The following is a 27,194-nucleotide window of genomic DNA, read 5'->3' on the forward strand; positions in this document are numbered from 1 at the left end:
GCGGCCTCCAGGAGGGGCCTTTCACTCCCCACTTGCCCCGCCCCTCCGCAGCTGCTCGCCTTCGAGGGCCCATTTTGTAAAAATAGTTACACTGAGGTGGAGTTTCAGTTAATGGGTCTTCACAATGTCTTCTGTCTTTTCTGCCCTCTTGATATTCTGTTTTAATGGGGAAAAAACAAAATTATACATTGTTATGCTAGAACAGAGTAGTTATAGATTTGAAACCACTGGTTAAAAAGATACTCAATTGAAGGAGTCAACATATAAACTGGCAAAAGGTATGTGTTGTGGGAAGTCAAAGTATTTGAGTTTAAGAGGAAGGTTTTTGTATTTATCCTAGCAGGTTTTCGGAGCAGCTTTCTGTACGTTGAATAAGTTGTCATCTCAGAAGAAGTTGTCTTCCTTAGGATCCAGACTGTTTGTACAGGTATTGTTCCTATGAGATCATAACAATTTATTTTCTGTCATTTCTTCCAAAATATGAATATAGTAGACTGGATCCATAAAAACAGAGAAAACAGTACATGCAACTCAGCTTTTCACAATATCAATAAGATTAACATTAAATTGTAACGGAGGTTACAAACGGGTTCGGAGCAGAACGCATGGGTGGATCTTTGGGTAGGAGGGAGCAGGGGCCCTGTGGGCGTTGCTGGTTTCTCTCAGTCTCAACCAAATGACTGGCAGAAGGGCTCCCTTTTGCAGGCCCTGCAGGCCTGCTTTAGCTTGGCCAGGGCCCTGATCTCCTCTGGGAGCTCATTCCACCAGATGGGGGCCAGGAGTGGTTGAGGTGGGGTGTAAAGCTCTTTGAGGGGCATAGGCAGGGAGGCGGTCCCTCAGGTACACTGGGCCCTGATCGTGTATGGCCTTAAATTTGATTACCAGAATCTTTAGCCTGATCCGGAATTCAACGGGCAACCACTGGCAATGAAATACTGGCCGGTTTTTACTTTTGATGGTGAAAGTAAGGGTGTGTTTATGGGGGAGAAGTAATGGATAACCAGAGATTTTTGAAAGTTGGCTGTAAGGGAGAAGAGGTTGGAATCCTGGCAGAGTTTAGGCTGCAGGAGTCATAAGTTGCTTGCAAAAGATATTATCACAGTAGCATTCAGCTGTAAAATTGCAAAGCAGATTATTTCTGTTGCACATGGCCATCACTTAGATGGTTAGAAACATACTTTGAAAAACACTAATCTTCTGGACCAAGAAAAAAAAGAACCTTTCACAAGGGCACAAGCAAACTCAGCTGAAAACCTCAAAATAGATATCTCTTTTTGACCGGGAGTTCTTCACTTCTGTTAAGACTGCAGAATGTTAGATATTTTCTCTTCATCCAGAGATGCTGCCAGGCTTCTCTCTTCCTTTTTAGTGACTATAAAATTGAGACCTGAGGCGAGCAAAGGCTTATAAGAGATTTAGATTTAGATTACACCTGCTCTGATCTTAGTAGGCTCCATTTAAATTGTACGTTGAAGTGTGTGGGATTTGCTGTTGCACAATTACAGATCAGAATGTAACACAGTGCAGATAACCCATCTGCTGTTGTTCAGAGTGACACTGGTTACTTCAGACAAGCCTGAACAATTGTAGTGTGGGGGCCCATGTATAAAGTGGCACAGCAGGGCTTAGGGGTCTTGCAGAGAGGTGGAAGCGGGTCATGGTGTGGACAGGAATAGTGTGAGACTGCTGGGTGCCAAGATGGAGTCAGCTTGGGCTGGGGGGTGAGCTTTCTGATGTACCCAGGGGTACCTACATGGCAACATTTCAAAAATATGTTTTATATATCTGGCACTTCTGTGACTTATGCAGGAACGAGCAGTAGTAATAGTGATATGCCTCTACCCAGCTGGGCACTGAAGATAATTCAAGAAGGTTGAAATCAGGTTGAAATGATGAAAAAAGAAACCATAATCCACACAAGCTTTTAATGAAAACTAACCAAATGACATGTGCACAAGCTTCCACGTTTACCAGAACTCTTAATCAGACTGGATGTTACTTTTTTTAAAAAGTGACTAAAAAAGGAAAATTCCTCAGGATGGGGTCGTGAGTCATGGTCAGGCTGGTAAAACAATGCTGATTTCTAAGTATACCAAGTTATTTGCTCAAGAGGCAATGAATCAGTTAATATCATAAGCATTAACAAATTCCATCATTGCCTAATTACTCTTTAAGCAAAAAGGTATCCCCTGTGCAAGCACCGAGTCATGTCTGACCCATGGGGTGACGCCCTCCAGTGTTTTCATGGCAGACTCAATACAGGGTGGTTTGTCATTCCCTTCCCCATATATATATATACATTAAAAAGGTAAAGGTATCTCCTGTGCAAGCACCGAGTCATGTCTGACCCTTGGAGTGACGCCCTCCAGCGTTTTCTTGGCAGATTCAATATGGGGTGGCCTTGCCAGTACCTTCCCCAGTCATTACCGTTTACCCCCCAGCAAGCTGGGTACTCATTTTACCGACCTCGGAAGGATGGAAGGCTGAGTCAACCTTGAGCCGGCTGCTGGGATTGAACTCCCAGCCTCATGGACAGACAGCTTCAGACAGCATTTCTGCCACTTACCACTTTGCGTCACAAGAAGCTGTACACTTTAAGCTAATGAAACTTTAAAAATCCCTTTTTTGGGAGAGAACACAGAAAACATTTTGCAGTCTTTGCATTAAGAGGTTGCGTGAGGCTGAAAGTCAATCTGGCTAGCTTGTGTAGTTTACCTCATAATGAACAGTCTTTCATGGAGTGGCTTCAACAATCCCCTCCTGGCTTTCTCAGGAGTGTGGTTCCAAGGCCTCATGAGGAGCATAAGGTTTATAGCAGGGGTAGTCAAACTGCGGCCCTCCAGATGTCCATGGACTACACTTCCCATGAGCCCCTGCCAGCGTTCACCATCTGGAGGGCCGCAGTTTGACTACTACCCCTGTTTTATAGGGTTGCCTGTGATGCACTATCACACTTCATTGTGTAAGTTTCGGTCACACCTTTGTGGCTAACATGTGCCTGTAGTGATGTGCTCATGCATCTGCTTTGATAGCTGACTCTTTTGGGAGGAAGAAACTATCCTTCTATCCTTGGACTCTTGGGTTGGAACAAGGCATGCAAACATCCTTAGGTCTTTTCTTTTTAAATTGTTTTTAAGTGTAGTGAACAACTTCCCAGGTCTGCAGTAAATTGCTTCACCTATTCCAAATTGGGCTGTGTAAATTGAAAGGGAGTTGATGTGTGCTAATAGATTTCATGTAGAATTGCCTTGTTAAGTAAATAATTACATGACCCCTTAGCTGTCTCCTGAGCGGAGAAATCTGCACTTCATCTCATTTAAATGTGACACCCTTATTTTACAACAGCTTTCTGGAAGGTCCTTAACTGTTTACTTAAGAAAACAGTCTTTTCCTTGGCTTAAGCAAATTTCTGAGTACTAGGGTATAGATGTTTCCATTAGTTTATTTTTCTTCTACGTGGCATTAGTAAAGTTGAAATTGCTAGTGTAAAATGTTTCTATGTGTGCATGCATTTCATTCATTCATTCATTCATTCATTCATTCATTCATTCATTCATTCATTCATTCATTCATTCATTCATTCATTCATTCATTCATTCATTCATTCATTCATTCATTCATTCATTCATTCATTCAGTATATACCACCCCTCACTGTGAAGTCTCAGGGCGCTGTACATACAACCAGTAAACTTGGAAACATACATCAAACTATTTTCTAACAGTGTAAAAATAGATCCAATCACTGTCATGATATCAGCATCAAAAGCGTTATTTTGAAACTCTGAAACAGTAACTCCAGTAACTTGGAGAGGAGGAGACCATGAGCTTGGATAGAGTTGGCTGACATAGATGATTTCAGGGAGGTTTCCCCATTGCTAGTGTTCAGCTGAAAGCCTGGTAGAAAAGCTCCGCTTTGCAGGCCCTATGGAATTAAGTTCCATTAGGGCCTTGATCTCGTTGGGGAGCTCATTCCAACAGCTTGGGGCCATCATCGAAAAGGCCTTGGTTCTTGTTGAAGCCAGGCTGACTCCCTTGGGGCCAGGGATCACCAATCTGTTTGAATGGATGGAGTGTGTCACTCTTTGAGGGATACGGACAAGCAGACAGTCCTTGAAATACATATGGCCTTGATGGTTAAATGTTTGTTAAGCATTTTAAATCTGTGTCCCACTCCTTCTACTTCTTGACAGAGACAATACCAATAAAATCTCATCATTGTAGCTGTCCAAGAAGGGACTCTTTCTCTGTTGATACTAATAAATATGTACAATTCTATTGTGTGCATGAGTGTTGTGAGCCTGCCAAAGAGTTGTGTTGGAGAATGTGATGAAGAAACAGAGCTTGGTAATGTTATTGGAGTATGTAATAGACCAGTTTGTAAGTAGAAAGTATGGTTTATAATGCTTAGCTGAATGTAGACACATTTAAGATGTGTGAGAATTCAGTTAAATTCTGACGTACAGAATAAAATCTTGGTGCTGTTGGATCACTCACTGTCTTTCTTGCTAACTCATGTGATCATATCACCTGAGTGTCTCTTGATTCTTGAAAATATCCTCGTGAGATTGTCAGACTGTACATCTTCATCTTTATTGCTTAAGTAAGTAAGTATTATCCCACGGCTCCTAATCATTGTCATAAGGCATCATCCTTATTACCTGCTCATTCTCCTGTTTCCTGCTTTGAATAATACCTTGATTGTTCGTCTGGTTTGTAGTTCATGACTTAAAAAAAATTCCTAGGGAAGACTGCTGGCATTAAATAATATTGTACACATTTCCTAACAGAAATTTGTTCCTATCAAGTGGCTATAGCTTCTATAGATCTGTCTTAAATGCATTATTGCACTTCTGCTAAAATCTAGACCAGTGTTTATAGTTTTACTTCATCGTTCACTAGGGAGTATCACCTTTGAAGTAATTAAACCACTTCCTAGGTTAGTATAGAAGAGATGTTTGTTTTCTGATCTGAAAACATCTACTGCAGTTGTTTCCTTGGAGTCAGTGATTTCTGTGGATGGAAGGATAGCTGTTGGTGAAGCAGTCCTGTGTCTCCTCTCCCCTCGGCTGCAGTCCCAGATCCCCCCAAGCTTCTGGAGAGGCAGCATTTTGGAAGCCTTTTTGGGTTGCAGTGGGAGATCGAGTTTTATGGGTAGAAATCCTTACATCTGTGGAAATGCTCTGTTCGACCTCTAAGCCATTATTCAAAAGCTAAGCCTATTTCTTATTTTGTTTTCTACTACAGGCTTTATCAATTTGTTATTTATTATTTATTTATTACATTTATATACTACCCTCCCCTGAGGCTCAGGGAACAAGAACAATACAGCAAACTCAGTAGTTATGTCAAATGGATAATAATAACAGCAGCAAACAGAGAATAACGTTCTAATAGAATAACAGTCTAACAGTCCCATGGTTGGTCAGTTCAGGCATTTGGATTTATGGGACGGAGGTTTGGGGGCCCAGTAGTTGCTAGTTTTTGGTCGACCTCAACTAAATACTGATGGAAGAGCTCCTTTCTGCAGGCCCTGCGGAATTGTTCTAGTTCCATCAGGGCCCTGATCTCCTCCCAATTTGGTGTCATCTGCAAATTTGATGAATAGTCCCTCCACCCCCTCATCAAGATCATTAATAAATATGTTAAAAAGTACCGGACCGAGCCCCGAGCCGTGAGGTATCCGTCTACTCACCTCCCTCCAGTCTGATGAAACACCATTGACAACAACTCTTTGAGTATGGTTCTCTAACCAATTCCCTATCCACCTATCTGTTGTCATTGTCAATGTTGCCATTGAAGTGTTTGGCTTAGCTTCTTGTATTTGCCAACAAAAAGTATGAATAGTAATTCCTTATTGGAAAATCATTTACCAGCACCAGGCTTTCATAACCTTCATCATTTATGTAAGAACTAGGGGAAAAGCGTGTTGCATTCAGGAATACAACAGGCACTAGATTGGGGTGGTGGTGGTGGAAAAATTCTGCAGATGGCTTCTTCCTCCCCCCAGGACCTGGAAAGGCTGCAGACTGGGGGCCCTCGGGATGGGAACTCACCGGCAGGAGTAGTCTCACGCAGCAGGGACCTGCAGCCTCTGAACCTCGGAGGGGATGATTAGGGATGGGGGATGGATGGTGATTGGCTGGCTGCTGGACAGACAGATAAGCCAGTTGGACCATTTACTCACTGGAGGTTTCAGGTCGGGCTGCAGGCTAGAGTTTTAGTCATGGCTGGTTGCTCCACCTCTTCCGGCACCCACATGGGGGAGCATTTGGCCAGGTGCACCTCATCTACCCCCAATTTGTGCTCCTGCATGGGAGCTGGGGCAGTGAAGTTCCCAGTGCGTAAACTGTCTTGGAGGAGGAGGCACTCAGGGGTGGGACAGCCGTCCTGAGTGGGTGTTAGGCACTTAAGCCATGAGACATGCTCCTCCTCCAAGCCCTTACCAGAAATATTAAGTGGAACAGATTAGTGGTCCAGTAGGTTGGGTGTAGCTCAGTATTTTGATGACCCTGCAGTTTTGTCTTTCCTGGCATGCCACAAAAACAGATGTGTTACCAAGTCTCTGGTAGATTGCTAGATGTGAATGCTGTGCTATGTGTGACCTCACTGAACATATCCATATGTTTTGACTTTCATATTTCTCCTAGTCAAGTATGGTGGTTCATGCAGCGAAAACTGAAGTTTGTAAGTCTGTATCTCCCTATCCCTTTTTTTTGCATCTTGTCGTGTTTGAAATTTAGTGCTTGGAGAAATTGGTGGAGGTTTTCTTCTTGAATAGTAGTCATTGCGAGCTTTAGCTTAGCTTTACCTGAATAATCAACCAAGGTTTCCACATAGCATTAGGTTTTATTACAGTGATGAGTTTTAATATATGATTACGAAAATATTTGCATTGCAATATCTCAAGTGTTCTTCTTTGCATAAAGGATGTGATAATAGACAACTCATGGAATGGCTTGATGTTAAACAGGGGGTTGCCGCCCTGATATTAATCGTGCATGCACATTAACATTGCTACTCACTGTTCATTTGAGAAGTGCAGAGGTGAATTAATCCAGGTAATTTTTTCATATTTCTCTCTTTTTTAGTATAATATCTTGATTGAAATTATAGATAGCATAGCATATATTTTAAGGTACATTCTAAGGTATGGCATACTCTAGGAGATTCCCATCCCCACAATTAAAAGTTTAAGGTATTCAGAAGATGTGTGTTAACTGAATGACTTCATTAGTTTAGGATCCTCTTGATAAAAAATTAACAAGTGTTTTTCCAGCGGTCATTCAAAAACTTGAAAGAGTGTTACACATGGTGGTTTCTTTTCACAAACAGTTTGGATCTTCTTGTCATGTTGTCTTATTTTGCTGTCATCTTTTTTGGGTTATAGTGGGATGAATCTAACCTTCAGAGTCTGAAGCCTACCCCCCAATTTAAGTTGGTCTTCCATTGAAGGAAAGGTCTTTGGATGATGGGATCCATCCTATTTTAAGGTTTAGAAAAATAATAAACAGGGTAAACTTACGCCAGACTCCAGTAACTTTCAATCAGTGGGGAGTTCACAAGACTAAAATGAAATGAACCCTAGTTTAACCCCCCATTCCAGCTTCCCATTATTTCTCTTCTATTTTATCAGACCTTTGAGGAAGCTTCTGCATTTCTGTAGTTCCACAGAATGCAAAACACAAACTGGCTCGCGAGAATATTTTAATAAAAGGAACAGAGTTTTACCTTTTTAAAACTTGAGTGCCTGAGTTTGTAATCCCGTCATTACAGGGGTTGGGAAAGAAAGTTGTCTTCGTGGGATCCTGTAAGGCAAATTGCCCAGCACGGGGCTCGATGGTTCCAGTAAACTGAGTTGGGATGGGGAACCCAAAGACGGGGGGGGGGGAGTCCGATTTCCTCTTGCTCATCCCACCGTCCTTTTGTCTTGTCCTTCTCCCCGCCCTATGTTGCTACCACTCCCCCTAACCTCCATGTCTCTGGTTTCTCCTCTGCTTATTTATTACTACTGTTTATAAAATTGTGTGAGTTTTTAGGCAATCCCATACAATGCTGGCAGTGCTCTCATGAGTTAGCTAGCACTCCCCCCCCCCCCCCGGTGAATTTTTAACTCTTTGTATTTGTCAAATGACCGGATTTTCCTGCAGCCTCCTAACTTTGTAGAAACCTTTCTGTTCTTGGCCCCATTAAGTTCAGAATTAGATATAACACACTTCATATGCTGTAGTTATGTTAAAGAAATCGTTTATAGTATCCACATATTGAGATGTAAGAAAATGCTATAACAGTCTTGGTGTCTTTGCTTCATCTCTATAGTAGGTGTATTTTCCCCGGTAACCTTTATCAACTTTGTACTTCCAAAAAGCAGATTTAGTTCTCCAGTGAGGAGAATCTTCAAGTAACAAAGTAACCTTTTCTTATCTATTTTAGTCTTTGAATGCATATGTGACAGTCTAGGTGGTTGGAGTTGCACCTAGGCACTGCACCATCCCAGCTAACTTATCTTCACTATTTATTTTTCTTGTAATTAATACCTTCTGCCTTTCCTTGTGGAATCATCCCTCTCTCTCCTACAAGCGTATGCACTATTTGTTCACCCTGCCACTTTCCTTCTTTAAAAAAATTCATGTTGGCCCAAAGGAATTTTTTAGCTTAGCGTTGCTTTCTTTAACAAATTTCCTCTGCTTTTTCTTGACTGGTCATGGAAGAAAGTAATATTGCTGGGTAAAATAATTAATAACTTTTTATCTTGCTTCAATGAAATTATCTTTATTAAGTTAGGGAAGTGCATTATGGGATTTAATGAATCTTAATCCTATTCTATATGCAGTCTCAGAACTCATTATAAAAGGAGGCAGTGTATGATTGGCACCTTCTGACTTCACTGAGAATGACCTGTCTCATGCAGACCCCAGTTGAACCTCCTAAGGGATATAGTGGTCTGAAAGCTACCCAGGTCTAAGTCTCGTTGGTGTCATTACCCCATCAGCTGAGCATACTATGGACATCTGAGTTGTCCAGCACTTGACTGAATCAGAACCCTATTTAAAGAAGAATGGGTAGGGATAGAAGCAATAATTCTGTATCTGAATTCTGGGACAGGGGTAGTCAACCTGTGGTCCTCCAGATGTCTATGGACTACAATTCCCATGAAACCCCGGCCAGCAAACACTGGCAGGAGCTCATGGGAATTGTAGTCCATGGACATCTGGAGGACCACAGGTTGACTACCCCTGTTCTTGGACACCTGTAAGACCTGCGCTTCCTCAGCATCACCACTGTATCTTTGCATTTGCTGAAAACACCAGAGGACCATCCTGGAGGCTTCAGACCTCCTCTGAAATGCAGCAGTCTAACACAAGCATGAGTCATTTAAGAAGAATTCCTTACTCTAGGAACGTGGGGCCCAATTCCAGTAGTTAAATGTGGTTCTCATCTTCAGTGTAGCACCTCAGATGTGTATATGGTCCCTGACTGAGTGAAACATATGCTTGGGCCCCTCCTTCCATGGCCATAAGAGTACAAAAGAGCATTGGAGGCCATGAGTCAGTGCTAAATGTCAAGGCTTTGGTGTATATGTTGGGAAGGGGGCATGTAAGCCCAACTAAATGTTTGGGTTGTGTGTTAGGCATTGAGCAGAGCACAGAAGGACAGGAGAGCAATATTATGGTCTTTTGCTGCTTTATCTTGTTGCGGATTTCTCTCTCCTAGCTCACTGTTTGTTAAGATAAAATCATTAAAGCAATATAATGTAGCCATAGGTTTCTGTTCCCTCACTTATGTACTTTGTTTTTTAAAAAAAGGACTTCCTATGTGAGACATCAGTTGATGTGTAGAAATACTTAGGGTTGGGCGCTTCAGCGTCTGAAGCGGCTGTTTGTGTCCGAAGTAGCCAGCGTAGCGATGCGGGGGCCAGGGGAGGCACAGGCACCAGCGGGCGCACCCCTGCGGCGCGGCATTGGCTGCTTCAGGCGCAAACGGCTGCTTTGGACGTCGAAGCGCCCAACCATTTTAGAAACTCATTCTGCTCTCATCATGTTTAATTCTGTTTTTTCCCATGCTAGCATATCAAGGTGAAGATTCATTGGACTGTGTCAGTGGTAGTAGATGATGATAATGGTAGTAATTAATAAACCACAGTACTAAAATGAATTTTTAAAAGAAATGTCAGCTGTAAAATTTTCCTTCAGTGTATTTATTTGCATTGTATTTGACATTAGGTTTCAGTTTGTAACAGCTGTAATTCTTCATCTTCAATACTCTTTCCTGCTTTGTTTTATTTTACTATTTTATTTTTACAAAAGGGGAAATTGTCTAGATACAAGAAGGCTAAAATATCTGAATTTCAATATTGTTCTAAAATCAGTCAAACACAGAGCATTGCTGAATAAACTTAATTTGCTTTCCTTTGCTTTTCAGATTTGTCCATAATATATAAGTTTAGGCATAATCCAAATTATTTCAAACATCTTGTGGAATCATTCATTAATAACTGGAGGGTTCCTTGCTCTTGGTATTTTTGTTGCTACTAATAGAGTAACGTTAACTTCTGAACTGTTTCTCTTCTTTCTCAAATCCTATAAATTCTTTTGTTTACATTTTGCAATCATGTTGTAAATTATAAAGATGATTAAAATTTATGGCTTATTTGTGAAGTTAAAATGTGTTTTTGCCTGAAAGTTCAGAATTGAACCTGTTAGCTGAAATGTATACTAAATTTATGTGGAAGCCAAAGCAGTAAAACAATTTTTATATATTCTCCAAATGTCAGATTAACATTTATCTCTTAACATATACAGTAGAAGTAGACAATGGCAGTCTTAGTTAATGTTTCTTGGTTTTGTGGGCTCTTACATGAAATAAAGAATATTTGGTAATTTAGGCACTTCTGAAGGTTGAGTATATTAAGGAACCTTTAATTAAATATAGTTAAAACTACTCCATCCTCTCCAGTAATTCTAAAAATTCCCAAGTTCTCTTTCATGTCAAGATCTCAAGTTTGAAGGACAAAAGAAGAGTTGATTTTTATATCCCAGTTTTCTCTATCAGAAGGAGTCTCAAAGTGACTTACAATCTCCTTCCCTTCCTCTCCCTACAACAAACATCCTGTGAGGTAGGTGGAGCTGAGGGAGCCCTGATATTATTGCTCGGTCAAAACTGCTCTTAACAGGACTGTGGCTAGGCCAAGGACACCCAGCTGACTGCATGTGGAGGAATGGGGATTCAAACCCGGCTCATCAGATTAGAAGCTGCTGCTCTTAACCACTGTACCAAACTGGCTCTTGGAGGACAAAATCATGGAGGACAAAAAGTACAGCGTGTGCTGCTGAAGATTGCTCAGAGGTTCAGCTTGTGTGTGCTGCATGTAATGAGCCACCCTCAGAGCAGCAGAGACTGAACTCTCAGACAGGCAGAGCCCCAACAGAAGGAGTTGGAAGAGCAGGCTACTCAGGACTCTCAAGCAGAAACACCACAGCCTGACAGCCTGCCCTTGTCAGCCCAGCTCAAGCCTAACTGAAGAGCAGGCTGCTCAGGACCTGGAGCTAGGAGTGCATGCAGAAGCTCTTCAAACTATTTGGCAGCTCTACCTGGGACCATCTGTAACTCACACAGGAAGCATCTTCAAAGGGAGCTAATAACTAAAAGAAGCAGTGCATTGCTGTAGCCCATCACTGGTTGCTGCAAGATGATGAGTCTTCTCAGGATGATGACTAAGCCAGCATAAGCACCTATTAAGAAAAGCTGGGAGATCAAGCCAACATGGAAACAACCGCCACCCCTGATTCCCGCCTGTCTCCTGCTTTGCAACTCTTCCAGGAGCCCTTGACTTTGGACTGGAATTTTGGACTAAGCTTCCTGGGTTTTGCTTGTCTGCTTCTTTGGAACTCTTTGGCTACAACCCAGCTTCCCCCTGACCACCTCAGCCAGCAGCTGTCAGAACTCCGGCCAGCTGCTGCTCTAACTGGACATTACCCTGCCAAAGGCCGCAGACTAGCACACTACAGATCCTCGTTGATCAGTGTTAATAAGGACATTTGGCCCTTTTATTAAACCTATCTGAAGGTGCTAGTTCTCCTTATTCTACTTAGGCGTGAAATCTTCAGCCTTCAGCCCCTATGGATCTAATCCTGTGTTAATGAGTGGGAGCTTTCCTTTGGGGTTTTGTTCCGTTCCAATCACAATTATCCATTATTAATTCTCAAATGTTTAAGCCTCGATGGCTTAAAATAATGATGTAGAAGAAGAAGAGTTGTTCTTATATGCCACTTTTCTCTATCCTAAGGAGTCTCATGGCGGCATACATTCACCTTCCCTTTCCTCTCCGCACAACAGACACCCTGTGAGGGAGGTGATGCTGAGAGAGCACTGATATTACTGAAGAAGAAGGTCGGTTTTTATATGCTGCTTTTCTCTACCCGAAGGAGGATCAAAGTGGCTTCTAGTCGCCTACCCTTTCCTCTCCCCACAATAGACATCCTGTGAGGGAGGAGAAGCTGAGAGAGCTCTGAGATTACTTAAGAAGAAGAAGAGTTGGTTCTTATGTCGTTTTTCTCTATTCGAAGGAGTCTGAAAGGAGCTTGCATTCTCCTTCCCTTCCCTTTCCTTTCCCTGTGAGGGAGGGGAGGCCGAGAGAGCCCTACTGCTTGGTCAGAACAGCTCTATAAGTGCTGTGGTGAGCCCAAGGCCAACCAGCTGTGTGTGAAGGATAGGGGAATCAAACCTGGCTCGCCAGATTAGAAGTCAGCACTCCTAACCACTACAAATCTGGCACCAAGAAAAAAGCTGTGTGTTGTGTACGTTAAGCTTTAAAAAGACACACCCAGAAACATACCCGCAAACACAAAAACAACCTAATCAACCACAATTGAAAGCCCCCCTCCCCCCATCTAGGTTTTAAACTGTTTAAGCAACCATAGTTAAAGAGTAGGATAAATATTCTGGTACATATAGTATTGAGTAATAGATGAAATCCTTTTTACTGTTTCCCAAACAGCCAATACTTGTCTCGTGTTGTGAAAAGCTCTTCCTTTTAGTTAGATCCCTTTAATTATGTGAGGTAATTATAGCTAATACCAAAATAATTTGAAAATGGTAATTTTGTTAATTTTAATTTGTTAAGCACCCATATGCATCTTTTCATGGGGAATGTGAGCTACCATTTTGTAACAAGTGTTTTGTCAGACTGATGTAAATTCAACTGGCATGTGATTGTAAATGATGTGAGTGTCCTCTTTGCCATGCAATGTATTAATTGGAAACTGCTCAGCATTAGCAGTGAGCTTATGTGGTGCAATGATTAGATGGGTGGACCAGAAACACTTTCCGTCTAGCCTCCTTCTCAGGATTGCTAGAAAGATTTTTTTTTTAAATGGAGATGAAGGCAATTTTGTAAGCTGCTTTGGATTCCCATTAGGGAGAAAGGGAGAGTATAAATGAAGAAAATAAATAAAAGGATAACAGTGGATATGAGCGGCTAAATTCTTTATCCGGACAAATAAAGACTCCAGTCTTTGGGCGTGTATTTGGGCATGAGCCCTGTGGAATTAAAGGCAGTAAACTCTGCAGCTCGAGCCAGATGCCAGAACCAAAATGGATGTCATGTTCACAACTGTGCCTGGTGGTTGCGAACACAGTTGAGGTAATAAATCAGCTTTCACATTCAGGCCAGTGCTTGATGCTTTTGCATTTTATTTATTTTATTTATTTAGACTTCTATACCGCCCATGGCGCAGAGTGGTAAGGCAGCGATATGCTGTCTGGAGCTGTCTGCCCATGAGGTTGGGAGTTCGATCCCAGCAGCCGGCTCAAGGTTGACTCAGCCTTCCATCCTTCTGAGGTCGGAAAAATGAGTACCCAGCTTGCTGGGGGGTAAACGGTAATGACTGGGGAAGGCACTGGCAAACCACCCCGTATTGAGTCTGCCATGAAAACGCTAGAGGGCGTCACCCCAAGGGTCAGACATGACTCGGTGCTTGCACAGGGGATACCTTTACCTTTACCTTTACCGCCCATTCCTTTGCAGTTCTGGGCAGAAACCACATGCCAAAGTTGTCTCCACAAATAGCTCAGCCCCCTTCACTGCTTTGATTACCTTGACTACTGAAACACAGGTGTTCTTCATTCTTTGAGTCCTTGGTCCTGCACCTATCCAGTGTCAGGAGTGAAGGTCAAGCATTGCTGTGCCAACAGGCTGGCACTCTGGCATCTTTCCTGAGCTGTAAATTTTACCTTTTGTCTGCGATGCTCTGCTGGCTCAGGAGAACCAGGAGGTGAGATAAATGGATTTCTCTCCCTTTGTCTCCCGCCAGAAAGAACAGCCCTCATCCCCACATGAGGCTTCTTTTGCTGGTTCTGCCTCTAAATCCAGCTGCTCAGAGCGGCCTTCCACTGGTGCTCTTGATTCCTCTGTTTTCATATCCTCAGAGGAAGAGGAAGAGGCAGCTCTCTGAGTCAGGGCAATGGAATTTCTCTAGGGTTCCACTCCCTTCTCTCCTCCCATTCAGCTGACTTCAATAAAATCAGAGTCCACCTTTAAGACCAACAAAGATATATTCAGGGCATGAGCTTTCGAGTGCAAGCACCCTTCGTCAGACTATGACCTTCTTACATGACAGGGAATATATAGCAAAAATCAATTCTGTTACATCTGTGTCACAACCAAATATAAACATGGCTGCTCATTTGAATCTCAGCTGACTTCAGTTAGTCTCAGTGTTTGAATGCAGGAGCCTCAACTAACCTAGGTTAGTTTCTCTGTCTGGAACCAAGATTAATCTGTTCAGGATCACTGTTACCTGGGCAGAAACTGTCCTCTGGTAGTTAGGCACCCCAAATACAAATGTTACGAGTTAGTTGAAGACTTATTTAGTCGTGGTCTAAGGAATGAGGGAAGTAATGTGTGAAGTTAGCAGTTAGCCAGGTTCAGCTAGCTTTTACCAAAGAACGTTTTACTATTTCTGTAAACCTCTATTGCTTTAAAGGTAGCCAGGGTTTAACATTTCTTCAAAAAGGGTGCAGTGACTTGTTTATACAGTGTCAGAGTAGCATTGTGTTTTGTTTGCAATGGTTATCAGATAGGTGGAGTACTCTCTACGGAAAGTATGAAGACGGTGCAGTTGTGAAATGGTATTTTATTGTGCAGTGAGAACTGGAATGCCGCACTATGGTGATTGGAAAATGGAAGCTTTTTTGTGCCATAAGTAAGTTTAGACTTAAAGTTTAGACTTTAGACCTGATACCGTTTCTGCCATGCCTGGCAGAAACCGCGTAGGCTGACTATTGCATAATTCTAACGTCAAACATTTACAGTGTTAAATAAATTGATCTAAGATGGTAGTTTTCGGAGGGAATCTCTGGGGATGATATGTTTTTGTATTTGTTAGTGTTTTGGATGCATGTTGAGTTAGTTTTACTTTTCCAAGTTGTACTTACTGTATTTACTACTGTTACATAATCAGTTGGACTTCATAGAAAACGTTTCAGTTAAAAATCTTGCTCATCTTTGATATTATGCTGCTGTGATGGAACTCTGGGATGGTTTAATCATCAACTATATTGAACATATCTCTGAGTCACTGTCTCGCCATAAAAAGGCATGTATGCAATTCAAATTGCAAGTCTTTGGAGGAGGAGAAAATACTCTGCTTTAAAACACAGTTTATAAGTGCTGAGACAGAAATTTCAGGATAACTCCATCCTCTCTTGTGGTTGTGTTGCTGTTGTCAAGTTGTGACCCTATCAAATAACTTGTTCGCTCTACCTTGTAGGAAAAGTCCCAGGATACTAGGCAAGATTATTCTTGACCCACTTTAAACAGTATGTACACATTATCATGCATATTTATGTTTATGAGTAGGCATAATCTTAAAAAAATAAAAGAGAGTGCCAGAATGCAAAAGCCCTTCATGTGCTAATGGCAGAAGGCATAAAAACTAAGCCTGGGAACAACTTGTTTGCATTTAGACAGCCCTCTGAACCCATACCATTCATATCTTTGTTGCGCTACCAGGTTGTGTCTTTATGAAGCAACAGAGGGGGAAGCCTCATTCTCTCTCAGGGTGCTAGAGCATGAAAAATGAAGGTGGACACAAAAGTTTTATAAGGAAAATTGTATATCTAATACAATAAAGCATTGCAAACTATTGTACCCTGTGCTATGTCACACGTCTCTCCCTCTCTCCCCCCCCCCTTTCTGTGCCATCTGAGAGGTAGGAGAAAATGATAATTGATATGGGTAGATATATTTTGTAGTAAACAAAAAGTATACTATGGACGGAAACACTCTCATACAGTCACAAATGGTAGCAGTATCAGAATATTTGGATGTCAGGTTAAACTTTATAACACTGGAAATACAGATCTTGGATAACTATTGTCATTAAACATAGAACTTGAATGGTGTCAAATTATACTAAAATGACTATTATTGAAAATATTCTGCAAGCATAAAAAGGTAAAGGTAAAGGTATCCCCTGTGCAAGCACCGAGTCATGTCTGACCCTTGGGGTGACGCCCTCCAGCGTTTTCATGGCCGACTCAATACGGGGTGGTTTGCCAGTGCCTTCCCCAGCGTCTGCCAGCGTGCTGACGGCCACGTCTGTCTCTTTCTCCCCTCTTGCAGCGAGAAGCTAGCCAGGCTGCAAACGAAGTGGTCGCTTCGCTCGCAGCCTAATGAGGTTCTCGCTGCGGGGGGGGGGGGGAGAGCCAGGCGCGGCCACCTGCGGCCCGGTACTGAGGCCTTCGTGGCCCAGTACCAGGCTGCAGACCGGGGGTTGACGACCCCCGTCTTACAGGACTCGCTCAGGCCTGGTTGTTTGCTTGTCACTGGTCATTAGCAGCCCCCCCCCCTCGTCCCCCGAAGTCAGTGTGGCATAGTTACAAGTTCAGACTAGGTTCTGGAACACCTCTGTCTTAACATAAGGAGCCACCTTCAGCTTGATTAATAGAGGACTGCCCAAAGAGTGACCTTTATATGTCTTATACATATTTTATGCCAATAAAAGGTTACTGACTGACTGACTGACCTTGTAACCTGGGTGAGAAAGGACTTCAAATTACACACTCTACTGTGGCAGTTCACTGGGACCTTTCCTGTACCAGGGCTAATTCCACCCCTGGATGATGTCGGTTCTGGTCTGGGGAGGTCCCAGCCCTGGCGCAATGCAGCCCTCATTTGTAAGGGAATATGGTCTGTGTTTGTTTGTGTGTTTGTTTATTTATTTACTGCCCTCCCCGAAGGCTCAGGGCAGTTTACAGGGAACAGGAAAAGATACAGGTAACATATGGCAACAGGTGATAATAGTAATAACATGATCACAACAATAACATTAGAAAATGGTAGATTCAAATGGGTAGTCGTGTTGGTCTGAAGTAGCACAATAAAATCAGAGTAAGATCATAGTCTGACGAAGGGTGCTTGCACTCGAAAGCTCATGCCCTGAATAAATCTTTGTTGGTCTTAAAGGTGCTACTGGATTCTGATTTTATTAGAAAATATTGGAATTGCAAGAGCCTCAGCTCAACTCTTACTGGGACCCAGTGGGTTAGGCAGATTAGTGTCAGTCGTAGTAGGAGGGGGGGACGACGACTTGGGGGCCAATTGGAAGTGATGGTTTGGGTCGCCCTCAACCAAATGTCTGGCGGAGGAGCTCCCTTTGGCAGGCTCTGTGGAACTGTTTAGGTTCTGCCAGTGTTCCAATGCCAAATGGGGGTCTGCATTGCGCCAGGCCTAGGACCGCCCCAGACTTGCGCAGATGCTGTCTAGAAGCGGAAATTGACCCTGCAACCAAACGAGAGCTGCATAGGGCCGGATTCTTGGTGCAGAAAAGGTCCCTCTGATCTTAGGCCAGTGATATATTTTTAGCCTAACTTATGTCTATTGAGAAACCTATCTGCAGGCAAAAGAAGAAGGGGACGACTGAGAATGAGGTGGCTGGATGGAGTCACTGAAGCAGTCGGTGCAAACTTAAATGGACTCCGGGGAATGGGAGAGGACAGGAAGGCCTGGAGGATCATTGTCCATGCGGTTGCGATGGGTCGGACATGACTCCACACCTAACAACAACAACAACAACAATTTCACAGGGTTGTTGGGAGGAGAAAATGAAGAAAAGAATGATGCAAGTTGCTTTGAGCTCCCATTATAGAGAAAGATGCAATTTAAATGAAATAAATAGAGCTGAAGATGGGAGTCAGATGAAAGGACGCTGGTTGACAGAAGTGAAGGAGAAAAGGAATTAGGAAAAAGTCAGCTTGGAGGGAGGGGGTGTTGCCAGGAGAAAGGAAAGATTAAATACTGTGGGGAGTGGATAGAAGGGAAAATGCAGTCCTCTCAATCCCTTGGGGATTTGCTGCAGCCCCACTGAGTCTCACCCAGCTGCTGGCATCACTCACCTGGGGCATATTTTCCCAGGTTGAGGCTGCCAGGGGGAGGGAAGAAGGGGAAGTGAAGATTGGGGGGCAGATGAAGACAGCTTGTCTGGTGGGTGAAAAAGAACAAATGAGGTAGGAAAAAAGGAGGGGGTTTAGAGATTTTGAAGGGAGGGAAAAAAGAAATGTCCCTGTGAGTCGTAATGGGTCTCATCCTTGTACTCTAATGTTATAGACTGTATTAGATATTTTTTTTCCTTCTGGATATTTTGGGTAAAACTTACATTTGACCCTTTCCAAATGTGGGGCAATGGCTTCATAGGAGCTTTAACCCTAGTGCTTTCTACTTCCTAACACTTTCCATTGGAAAAGTCCTTGAAGATGAAACTGGAGGGAAATTTGTTCTTTTCCTGGGACTTCATATCTCTACTCAGTACTTAATAGTGTTTCTTCTATTTTGGGCAGATTCCTCCACTCTTACAAGTAGCATCTCCCGTTTAGCCAATTGGACCTATAGTGCTAATACAATGTGATGATCCTTCACAGTTGTAAAATTTAATATAGAAAATTCTGAATTTTATGGAGGCAAAACTGAAGTCGTCTTCTTGTTTGACTGTTGTAACATCCTGCTGAGACAGTTTCCTGGATTTCTTGACAGTAACCTAATCATTCACATTTTCTGAAACTCATAGATGAGTGTTTGTACTCCTGTTTGTGTATCATGGCTTCCTTTTTTATTTTATGTATAAGTCCTACTCTATGTATTTCATTGGAGGTGGATCTAGAAGGTTCCATGAGCTTTAGGAATCGCTCTGCCCAGAGAGGGCTTTAAACCTTCCTTTTCTGTACTTTGGAATATAGTCACCTATAATGAGGAACAAAAGCTTTAGAACGACTGTGTATTGATTGATTGCTTCATAGCATGGAATTATTTTCCCACTGGAATTTTCCTGAAATCTGTGGTAGCTCACTTTCTCAAAATGAGATGATGGGTACTTAAAAGCATGTGTTTGACTAAAAGTTGTTATTTGTTGTATTTCAAAGTATAGGATTCACAGTTCAGTTGATCAGTCAAGACAGTAGAATAGTGTCAAATCTCTGGCGAACTTTCAATAAGCAGACTTGCTGTTGAAAGAACTGTCTTGAAGAAAATGGTGAACAGAGAACAAGGTACTTCCTTGCTAGAACTATGGGACACGCTTACAAACATAACTTATGTTTTCTCTGAGACCCTTCCTTGCAATTTGAAAATAGGCATGCTAAATCAACTATCAGGAACAAAAATTTCCCTGGCGAAATTTCCTATTCACGTTGGGAGGAAGAGGCCAGTCTCCCCCCATGGTCTGTGAAAAAATACTGGGCATGATAGCATACTAACATGTCAAGGTAGGGAAGGAACCACAGAAAGCGGTACCATGTGAACATGGAATGACTCATGGCAAGACCATGGGAAGAAGTAAACAGATAACATGTGAACAGGGCTTTGACAAATAGAAATATGAAATCATATTCAAGTGTATGGTATGAGTATCAGATAGAGAACTCAGGTTTTATAATGGGCAAAATGCAAAGGAAAATTCAGCAGTAATAGAAAATTCCATCAGACTCAACCATCTTAATTTAATTTTCATTACTGATTGTTCCAATTTTAGGAGGGGTCTTAGGAACTGTGAAAGTTCAAGTAAAAAGAATTTCCAGTTGAACTGGTATTATTGTGGTGGCTTCTGCAGAGAGATGTGTACATTTTCCAATAACCTTCAATTACTGGCTTCAGTGCAAAGTGATACATTTAGCATGGCAAGTATCCATTAAATTGAGAGTTTCAGAAGTGGACAATTTGAATTAATGGACCACAGTCTTCAGATGCAGTGGAATGAGTTATAGGAAAAATGCCATTCTCAATTCTGAATTTGCTCTTCATTTTAAGACAGTAAGTACTGTAGCTACATAAAATACTATGTAGCTGAGATTTGACAAGCTGAGCCTAGGCAGTAGGTTGCATGCTGTTTCTCAGGGTTCAGAATGGTGCTTCTAGAAAATTATGTCAATTGAAAAAACATGTAGTTAACTATCTGTGATTGAATATCAAGTTGGTGAAGGTGGTGTCATGGATATCAGTGATTGCATAGCTTGTGTTCTGCAGTATTTGTTTGGGTATTTGTGATGCTGATACTTTTCCTGGCACCCTCTGCTCAGCTTTTCCCCCATTCCTGCCATCATACTTTCTGCTTGCACATACTGACATACTTTACCATTGAGTCTTCAGTGATGTTCAGGATGATGACTGAGTCATCAAAGAAGTAATTATCAGCCCAAATGGAAGTTGCTGCAGAGACTATGCAGTCAGGAGAAATGGGGATCTATCAACTAGTTAAACATGCTTATAGCGTCTGTCTTGGATTTGAAATACAGTCCATCTTGATCTGAGCCTTACCTGTATCTAATATGTAGAGCCTTCCTGACCCCCTCCCCCAACAGAGGTGTTACACTCTGAACCAGGAGTTCAAATGCTGCGTAATGAAGGGCTATCCCCCCTCCCCAATTCCTGTTTTATCTGGAGTCATGTTTTGGAAGATTGTTCAGTGGTGTTGTAAATAAACAAATATGAAGCATCATATGAAAGAATTCTGTGTATATAGTGTATATTCTGTGTATATAGCAAACATTATTATAAGAACAGGACATTGGACTTTGAGAGATTTAAATATTGTACTTAGGGAAAAAAGGCTTTATTACTGCCCTCCCCTCAAATGGACTCAGGATGATTTACATAGTAAGCAATAAAACATAGAAGTAAAAATCAATAAATGCCTTAAAGGTAGAGGTATCCCCTGCGGAAGCACCGGGTCATGTCTGACCCTTGGGGTGACGCCCTCCAGTGTTTCCATGTCAGACTCAATACGGGGTGGTTTGCCAGTGCCTTCCCCAGTCATTACCGCTTACCTCCCAGCAGCAAGCTGGGTACTCATTTTACCGACCTCGGAAGGATGGAAGGCTGAGTCAACCTTGAGCCGGCTGCTGGGATTGAGCTCCCAACCTCATAGGCAGAGTTTCAGACTGCATGACTGCTGCCTTACCACTCTGCGCCACAAGAGGCTCTTAATAAATGCCTTAAAACATAATAAAAACCAGTACAAGCCCTCTGCCTTTTCCCCACCAGCAGTACTACTCCTACTCACCAATATATGTCCCATAGAAGAAGAGAAAGGGGAGAAGAAAGGGTGGGGTGCACTTAGTATTTAGGCCGTCATGGCCTCACCCTTAGGCTTGGTGGAAGCCTGCTATTTTACAGGCCCTCTTTTGTCAGGGCCTGGATCTCAGCTAGCAGCTCATTCCACATGGCACCTCACATGGGAGTGGACAGCAATGCAACAGTTCCTCCCTGGTGTTCCTCCCTCTGTCCCCGACCTTGGAGGAAAGAGCAACCATTGTAAGGTGTATCCGCTCATTGGTGAAGCATCGAGCTAAGAGTTCATGATCAACTATGTCCAACGCGGCAGTGATATCTAATAACACCAGCAACGATGCCCCGCCTCATTCCAGCTGCATTCAGAGGGCATCTTTAAGAACATCCAGGGCCACTTCTACCCCATGGGCAAGCTGGAAACCAGACTACAATGGGCCCCGTATTGGCTTTAAGCCATAGCAGATGGCTGCAATAAATTACAACATTTCTAAGGTCACTTTGCAGTATTATATGCATTTACTGGAAGATAATCCTGTTGAGTTTAGTGCTCACATCCAAAGTATGCTTATCATTTGTGTATTTGTAGCATGTTACGAATGTGATAAAACCAAATTAAAATTTTCCCATAAAGATGTATTCCAAGGACTTGAAGAATATTGGGAATATTTTTAGATTCAGTATGTGAGCCTTTTATTTTAAACTGGAACATTGAACAAACCTGTTTATGGACACAATTTGATGTCACTTCACATTCATTGTTAGAACATAAAGGAATTTAGCTGGTAATATTATTGTCTGTGTGCTAAAAATGATGCGCTAATGAGAAAATGCACTTATGTTTCATTTGCAGGATTCTTCTCATTGGGTGAATATTCACCATCTGGAGTACACAGATGGGGGAATCCTGGACCCAGATGACATGCTGGCAGATGTTGTGGAAGACAAAGATAAGGTTGCTGGGGAACAATACTTTATTTTTAACTGGAAATTGTCGGATTGAATTAAAGTCTGATGCGACTCCGTTGTGACCTCACATAAATTTAATATGCTTAATAGCTATATGACAGCGTGATATTGGGTTGAATTCTCAAAAACAATTAAACACATTGGATCTCTTGAAAGGTAAAGATGTAAGATAAAAAGGCAGATGAAGCCTTACAATCTGGTTTTAGGACTTGAATGAATCAAAAAAATCTTTAGCTTCTCTTGCATTTTTAAAAAAAGGAGGAATAGCTGCTGATGAGGTCAGGCATTGATTTTGAATGCCGTATTGATTTGGTGCCTGTTAATTTGGATTCACAAAGACAGCTGTGTTTACTTCTCTGTGTATGTGATATATATTTATAATAAAGAGAGCTACATGCAGACATGACCTTCAGTGGATACACAACTTGAAAGCACAAACTTCCATGTGTCTGTAAGCTGATGAACGTATGTTTTCGTGGCTCAGAATTCTCTGGATGCTTTAGTTTTTTACCTTACACCAGACATGCAGTTTTTAAAAATCTCTGATTAATCATAAATTGACATCGCTGTACTGTGATTTCTGATCAATTTCATACTTGATGCATATAATTATGTAGAATGTAGAAGTGGCCCTGAGTGCTTTAAAGAAACTCAGTAAACCTTTATCATGGTGCATTTCAAATCAATTTCTTATTTATACGGTGTTTCTACTGTTTGACCATCTGTGGGACATCATTAAATTATAACATGGAATTCCCATGGTATACTTCTAGAAATCAGTTATTTTACTACCTTTCTAAGGATTTAGAAATTGACTGTTTGATATGTTGAGACTACAGGCATTTTGGTTATATTGTAAAAATGATCCTAATATTCATAAATAGTGAATGTACATAAATGGGTGTTCTAATCTGAGGAAAGACAGTATGAAATTGGGAAAAAGGCACTTCTGGGTTTCCTGTGGCCTCGCAGCCTAAGGGATGCCAGTTAATTCTTTTTGCCTCTTATTGTAGTTGACATTGCCCAGGTATGTGTTTCCCAAACCAAACACGTGTGTGCGTGTTTAGGCCCTGACAGCTTGATGTTCTCCCTAGAGAGAAGATGAATCATAAACAAATGCATGCATACAAGGAATAGATTTAACTAATGAAAACAAAGGACAATGATACCATTATTATTCATGATGAAACAGGATAGAACAGGTTATAAGTATTAATCTCTTGTCACTACATATGTTTCTTGGTGTAATACGTTCATGACACATAGCATCTGTTAGATACAGCTGAAGGATAACAAGTTTGACCACTGGCACTTATTTACTGTTGTTCCTTACTGATCTTTATCGTCATGCGTGGGGAAACTAAAAAAAGGCAGGGAGTAAATCCCATCTTCAGTAAAACCTGCAGACCTTCTGGGTTCCGGGGCAACAGCGGTTCTTCTCCCAGCTGACTGAATTGACAGTTCAGGGAAGTGGGAGTTAACATCTGCTCTAAATCCCTTCTTGTTTCATATATTTGCCCCCCTAGTGGGGAGTCTTTGCAGTTTAGTGCAGGAGTCCCCAACTTACTGAATCTGGAACTTTTTGGGTGCAATTGAATAGATTGCTCATATTTTTCTGCATTGTGATTTTTATTGGGATATCAGAAGTAGTCTAATTTTATCTTTGTGACTGCGGTTGTCTAGCTATACTGACAGTCTATTAAAATTATCTTTATCTGCATGCAAGATGTTAACTGTTTCTTATACCAGTCTTTTTGAAACAGGATTCTGTGAGACCCTGGGGTTTCTGATAGCCCTGGAAGGGTTTCCTGAATGGAAGTTAATTAATTTTAATATATTTTTTAATTGGTTATGGTCATATCACACATACTCTCCCATAGCCAATGATGGGCCTGCTCAGGGTGGGAAGGGGAGGGGCCCCAGGTGGGCATGAACGCTTCCCAACCACATTCTGCATGATCTTTTGGAGGTTCTCAAAGCCTGAAGAAGGTTTCAGGAATTACTCAGTGGTAAAAAAAAGTTGAGGAAGGGTGTCTTGTACAGTGGCAAAGTTTTCTGATATTCCCAGTAGAGTGCAGAAATCCTTTGTTGACTTGGTTGTTAACATAATAATGTTACTGTGGTTTTATCTAGGTTTTGATGCTGGTCAGTGATTATAAATAAATAAATACATGAATGCCTGAAATGTTAAGAAAGTGTATGGCAGAGGTTACTAGCCAGGGATTCCCAGCCAGGGAGCGAGAGCTCCTCAGTGGTTGCGGAACCTGGAAACAGTAAATGATCTATTGATTGGCTGGCTCCCACATCATACTTCCGCACCCACTTCTGGGCTTTCTCAAAGCCTGAAATATATATATATATTTTTTTTCAAGGTCAAAGGGTTGAAAAAGGCTGTTGTAGAGGGAGCACAAAAAATATGGCAGTCATGGAGGGCAGGACCAGGTAGACCAAATGCCTTCTAATACAAGGAGGAAGATGGCTGTCAGGTTAGATGCCATTTGGCTTCCTTGTAAAAAGATGCAGAGAACTTTCTCCCATGAAGCATCAGGGAGAGATTGCCAAGTGCAAAAGATTAAGGAAGTCTGGGTCTATGGCTAAGTTAAGCAACATGACTGTGATGCACCTGCCCAGTTTGAGATCAGTGGGGTGAGCCAAAGCTTCCTGTACAACAAAACAAAGCAACCCCTTTTGATTCTATCCACACCAAGTTACTGGTTTCCAGCAAGTACACCAGTGGGTTCTCCAGTACCCCAGGGCACCATGTTAATGTCTGCTCATCTAGTTAGTGCTCACTGAAAAAGCTTCATGATGTATAATCTCCGAATCTGTTTATTGTCTTTGAGAAATCCCCTTGGGCGATGAGTGAGCTGCTGCAAGACTAGACTCAGATGCACAAGATTAAAAGGAGTATGGGCTTTTCAGCAGCACTTGAAAAGGATCTTAGAAATGCAATAATTCACAAGTAGAATATGAGTCAGGCCTGTGTTTCAGCTCTTCAAATAGCTCAGCTGCATTAACAGAAGCATAATGTCCAAGAATAAGAAATTCTGCTCTATTCCATGCTAGTTAGAACTTGTCTGGTTTCTGTGACCAGTTCTGGGAACTGCACTTTAAAAAGGCTGTAGTTTGAAGTGTGCACCATTACATGGATCATAATGCAGGGCTCAACAAATCCCAGGCCCCAGGCTGCCATGTTCCCTGGAAATTTCAATGTGGCACTTAGTATTTCTAGCAATTATTTGGTTGCAGTATCTCTCTGTGACCTGCAATAGAATGTAGTACAGATTTAACATTTTGCATATTCAGCTGTGTGATATAAAAAGGCATGTGCATGAAGTTGTCACTGCTTGTTTGTATGCTAACTTTATACCATTTGGCAATGGTAAATGAATTCATTTCTTAACCCGCTGCTTTCTAGATTAGCTTCAATATTCAGTGAATTTTTAAATAATGGGATTATGAAAAATTGTTGTGATGATGGCAGACATGATTACTCTGTATCAGTATATCTAATTCTCAACACGGCCAAATCTGTGGACACTTAAATGCAGAGACTGGGACCATGAACAGGCAAGAGAAAGCTCCCGATTTACAGAAGAAGCTAAAATCTTTTTAAAAAATCATTAAGGATTAAATTCCAACAAACGATAGAAGCAGCACTCACGGTTTTAAGAAATGAATGTTATTATAGTGGCATGGTAAGTGCTGCTAGGCAACCACAAAAGTATTGCCAGCCTTTAAGTCTGGTTTCTTTCAGTAACTGGTTGAGGGGAAGGGTCCTTTCCAAGGCTATTTTGGCATCCCAGTCTACCCCTGCTGTTTTTCCTCCTGTTCTGGAGGGACAACTCATTGTGGCGCAGCAGCAGCTACTGGGAAACTTGCTACTGCAATTTGCAGAAGTCGCAGATGTGGTGGTCACTACTGGACAACTCAATACCATACACCTCACCCTGGCTCAGCGGCAGCTTCAACGTAACTTTTGTTCCTTAGTCTACTAAGGCAGTGGTCCCCAACCTTTTTATCACTGGGGACCACTCACCAGGGACCACTCAACGCCTTTTACTGAGGCCCAGTAGGGAGGTAGTTTACTCCTCTACTCAACCACTGCCCTAATGCTCTCTGATCGCTATGGTAATGTCTAAACATCCCTTCAAAATAAGATACAGACATGCCACAACAATGAACTGTGTTGTAAAGGGCTGGGGGGGATGAAGTAAAGGGCTGGGGGGGGGGGAGAAGGCGTCCTTCGGGGCCCACCTCCAATTAGTCCAAGGACCACATGTGGTCGGCGGCCCACAGGTTGGGGATCGCTATACTAAGGAACTATTGTTATCTAGTCTATTATGGAAGCTTGCTGGAATAGCCTAATCTATCTAACAAGGTTGTTCTGAAGATATGGAGGAGGAGAGAAGAATGTAAATTAGTTTGGGTCCCCAGGTGAAATGAAGTTGCTGCTTGTATTTATACTACAACAGTTTTGTTGTATGGCTTTTAATAAGTTTATGAGAAACTGTGGAGAGTTTAGGATTGGGTCCTGTGATTGCACAGAGAGCTGAAAAATTAGTCTAAAAATTTGGGCTGGCTCCTAGAGGCTAAGAAAATTCATCAAGATTTGCCCTAATGGATCTTGACTCAAAATCATAGAATCATAGAACTCACAACTACCTGCC

The 27,194-nt window shown here is 42.0% G+C and overlaps 1 protein-coding gene across 3 annotated transcripts in view; it reads left to right on the forward strand.

Annotated features, from left to right (window-relative positions):
- PARD3B (par-3 family cell polarity regulator beta) overlaps positions 1-27,194 on the forward strand; it is a 719,005-nt gene that overhangs the window by 29,329 nt on the left and 662,482 nt on the right. For 2 of the 3 annotated variants that reach the window (XM_077319232.1, XM_077319230.1), the window contains exon 2: positions 22,409-22,510. In XM_077319232.1, the coding sequence (XP_077175347.1) occupies positions 22,409-22,510 (102 nt within the window). Of the gene's footprint in view, positions 1-15,100; positions 15,203-22,408; positions 22,511-27,194 lie in introns of those variants that run through there. The other variant, XM_077319231.1, reaches the window with a different exon arrangement.

The sequence above is a fragment of the Paroedura picta genome, chromosome 2 (assembly GCF_049243985.1).
Source record: "Paroedura picta isolate Pp20150507F chromosome 2, Ppicta_v3.0, whole genome shotgun sequence".
NCBI classification, from domain to species: domain Eukaryota; kingdom Metazoa; phylum Chordata; class Lepidosauria; order Squamata; family Gekkonidae; genus Paroedura; species Paroedura picta.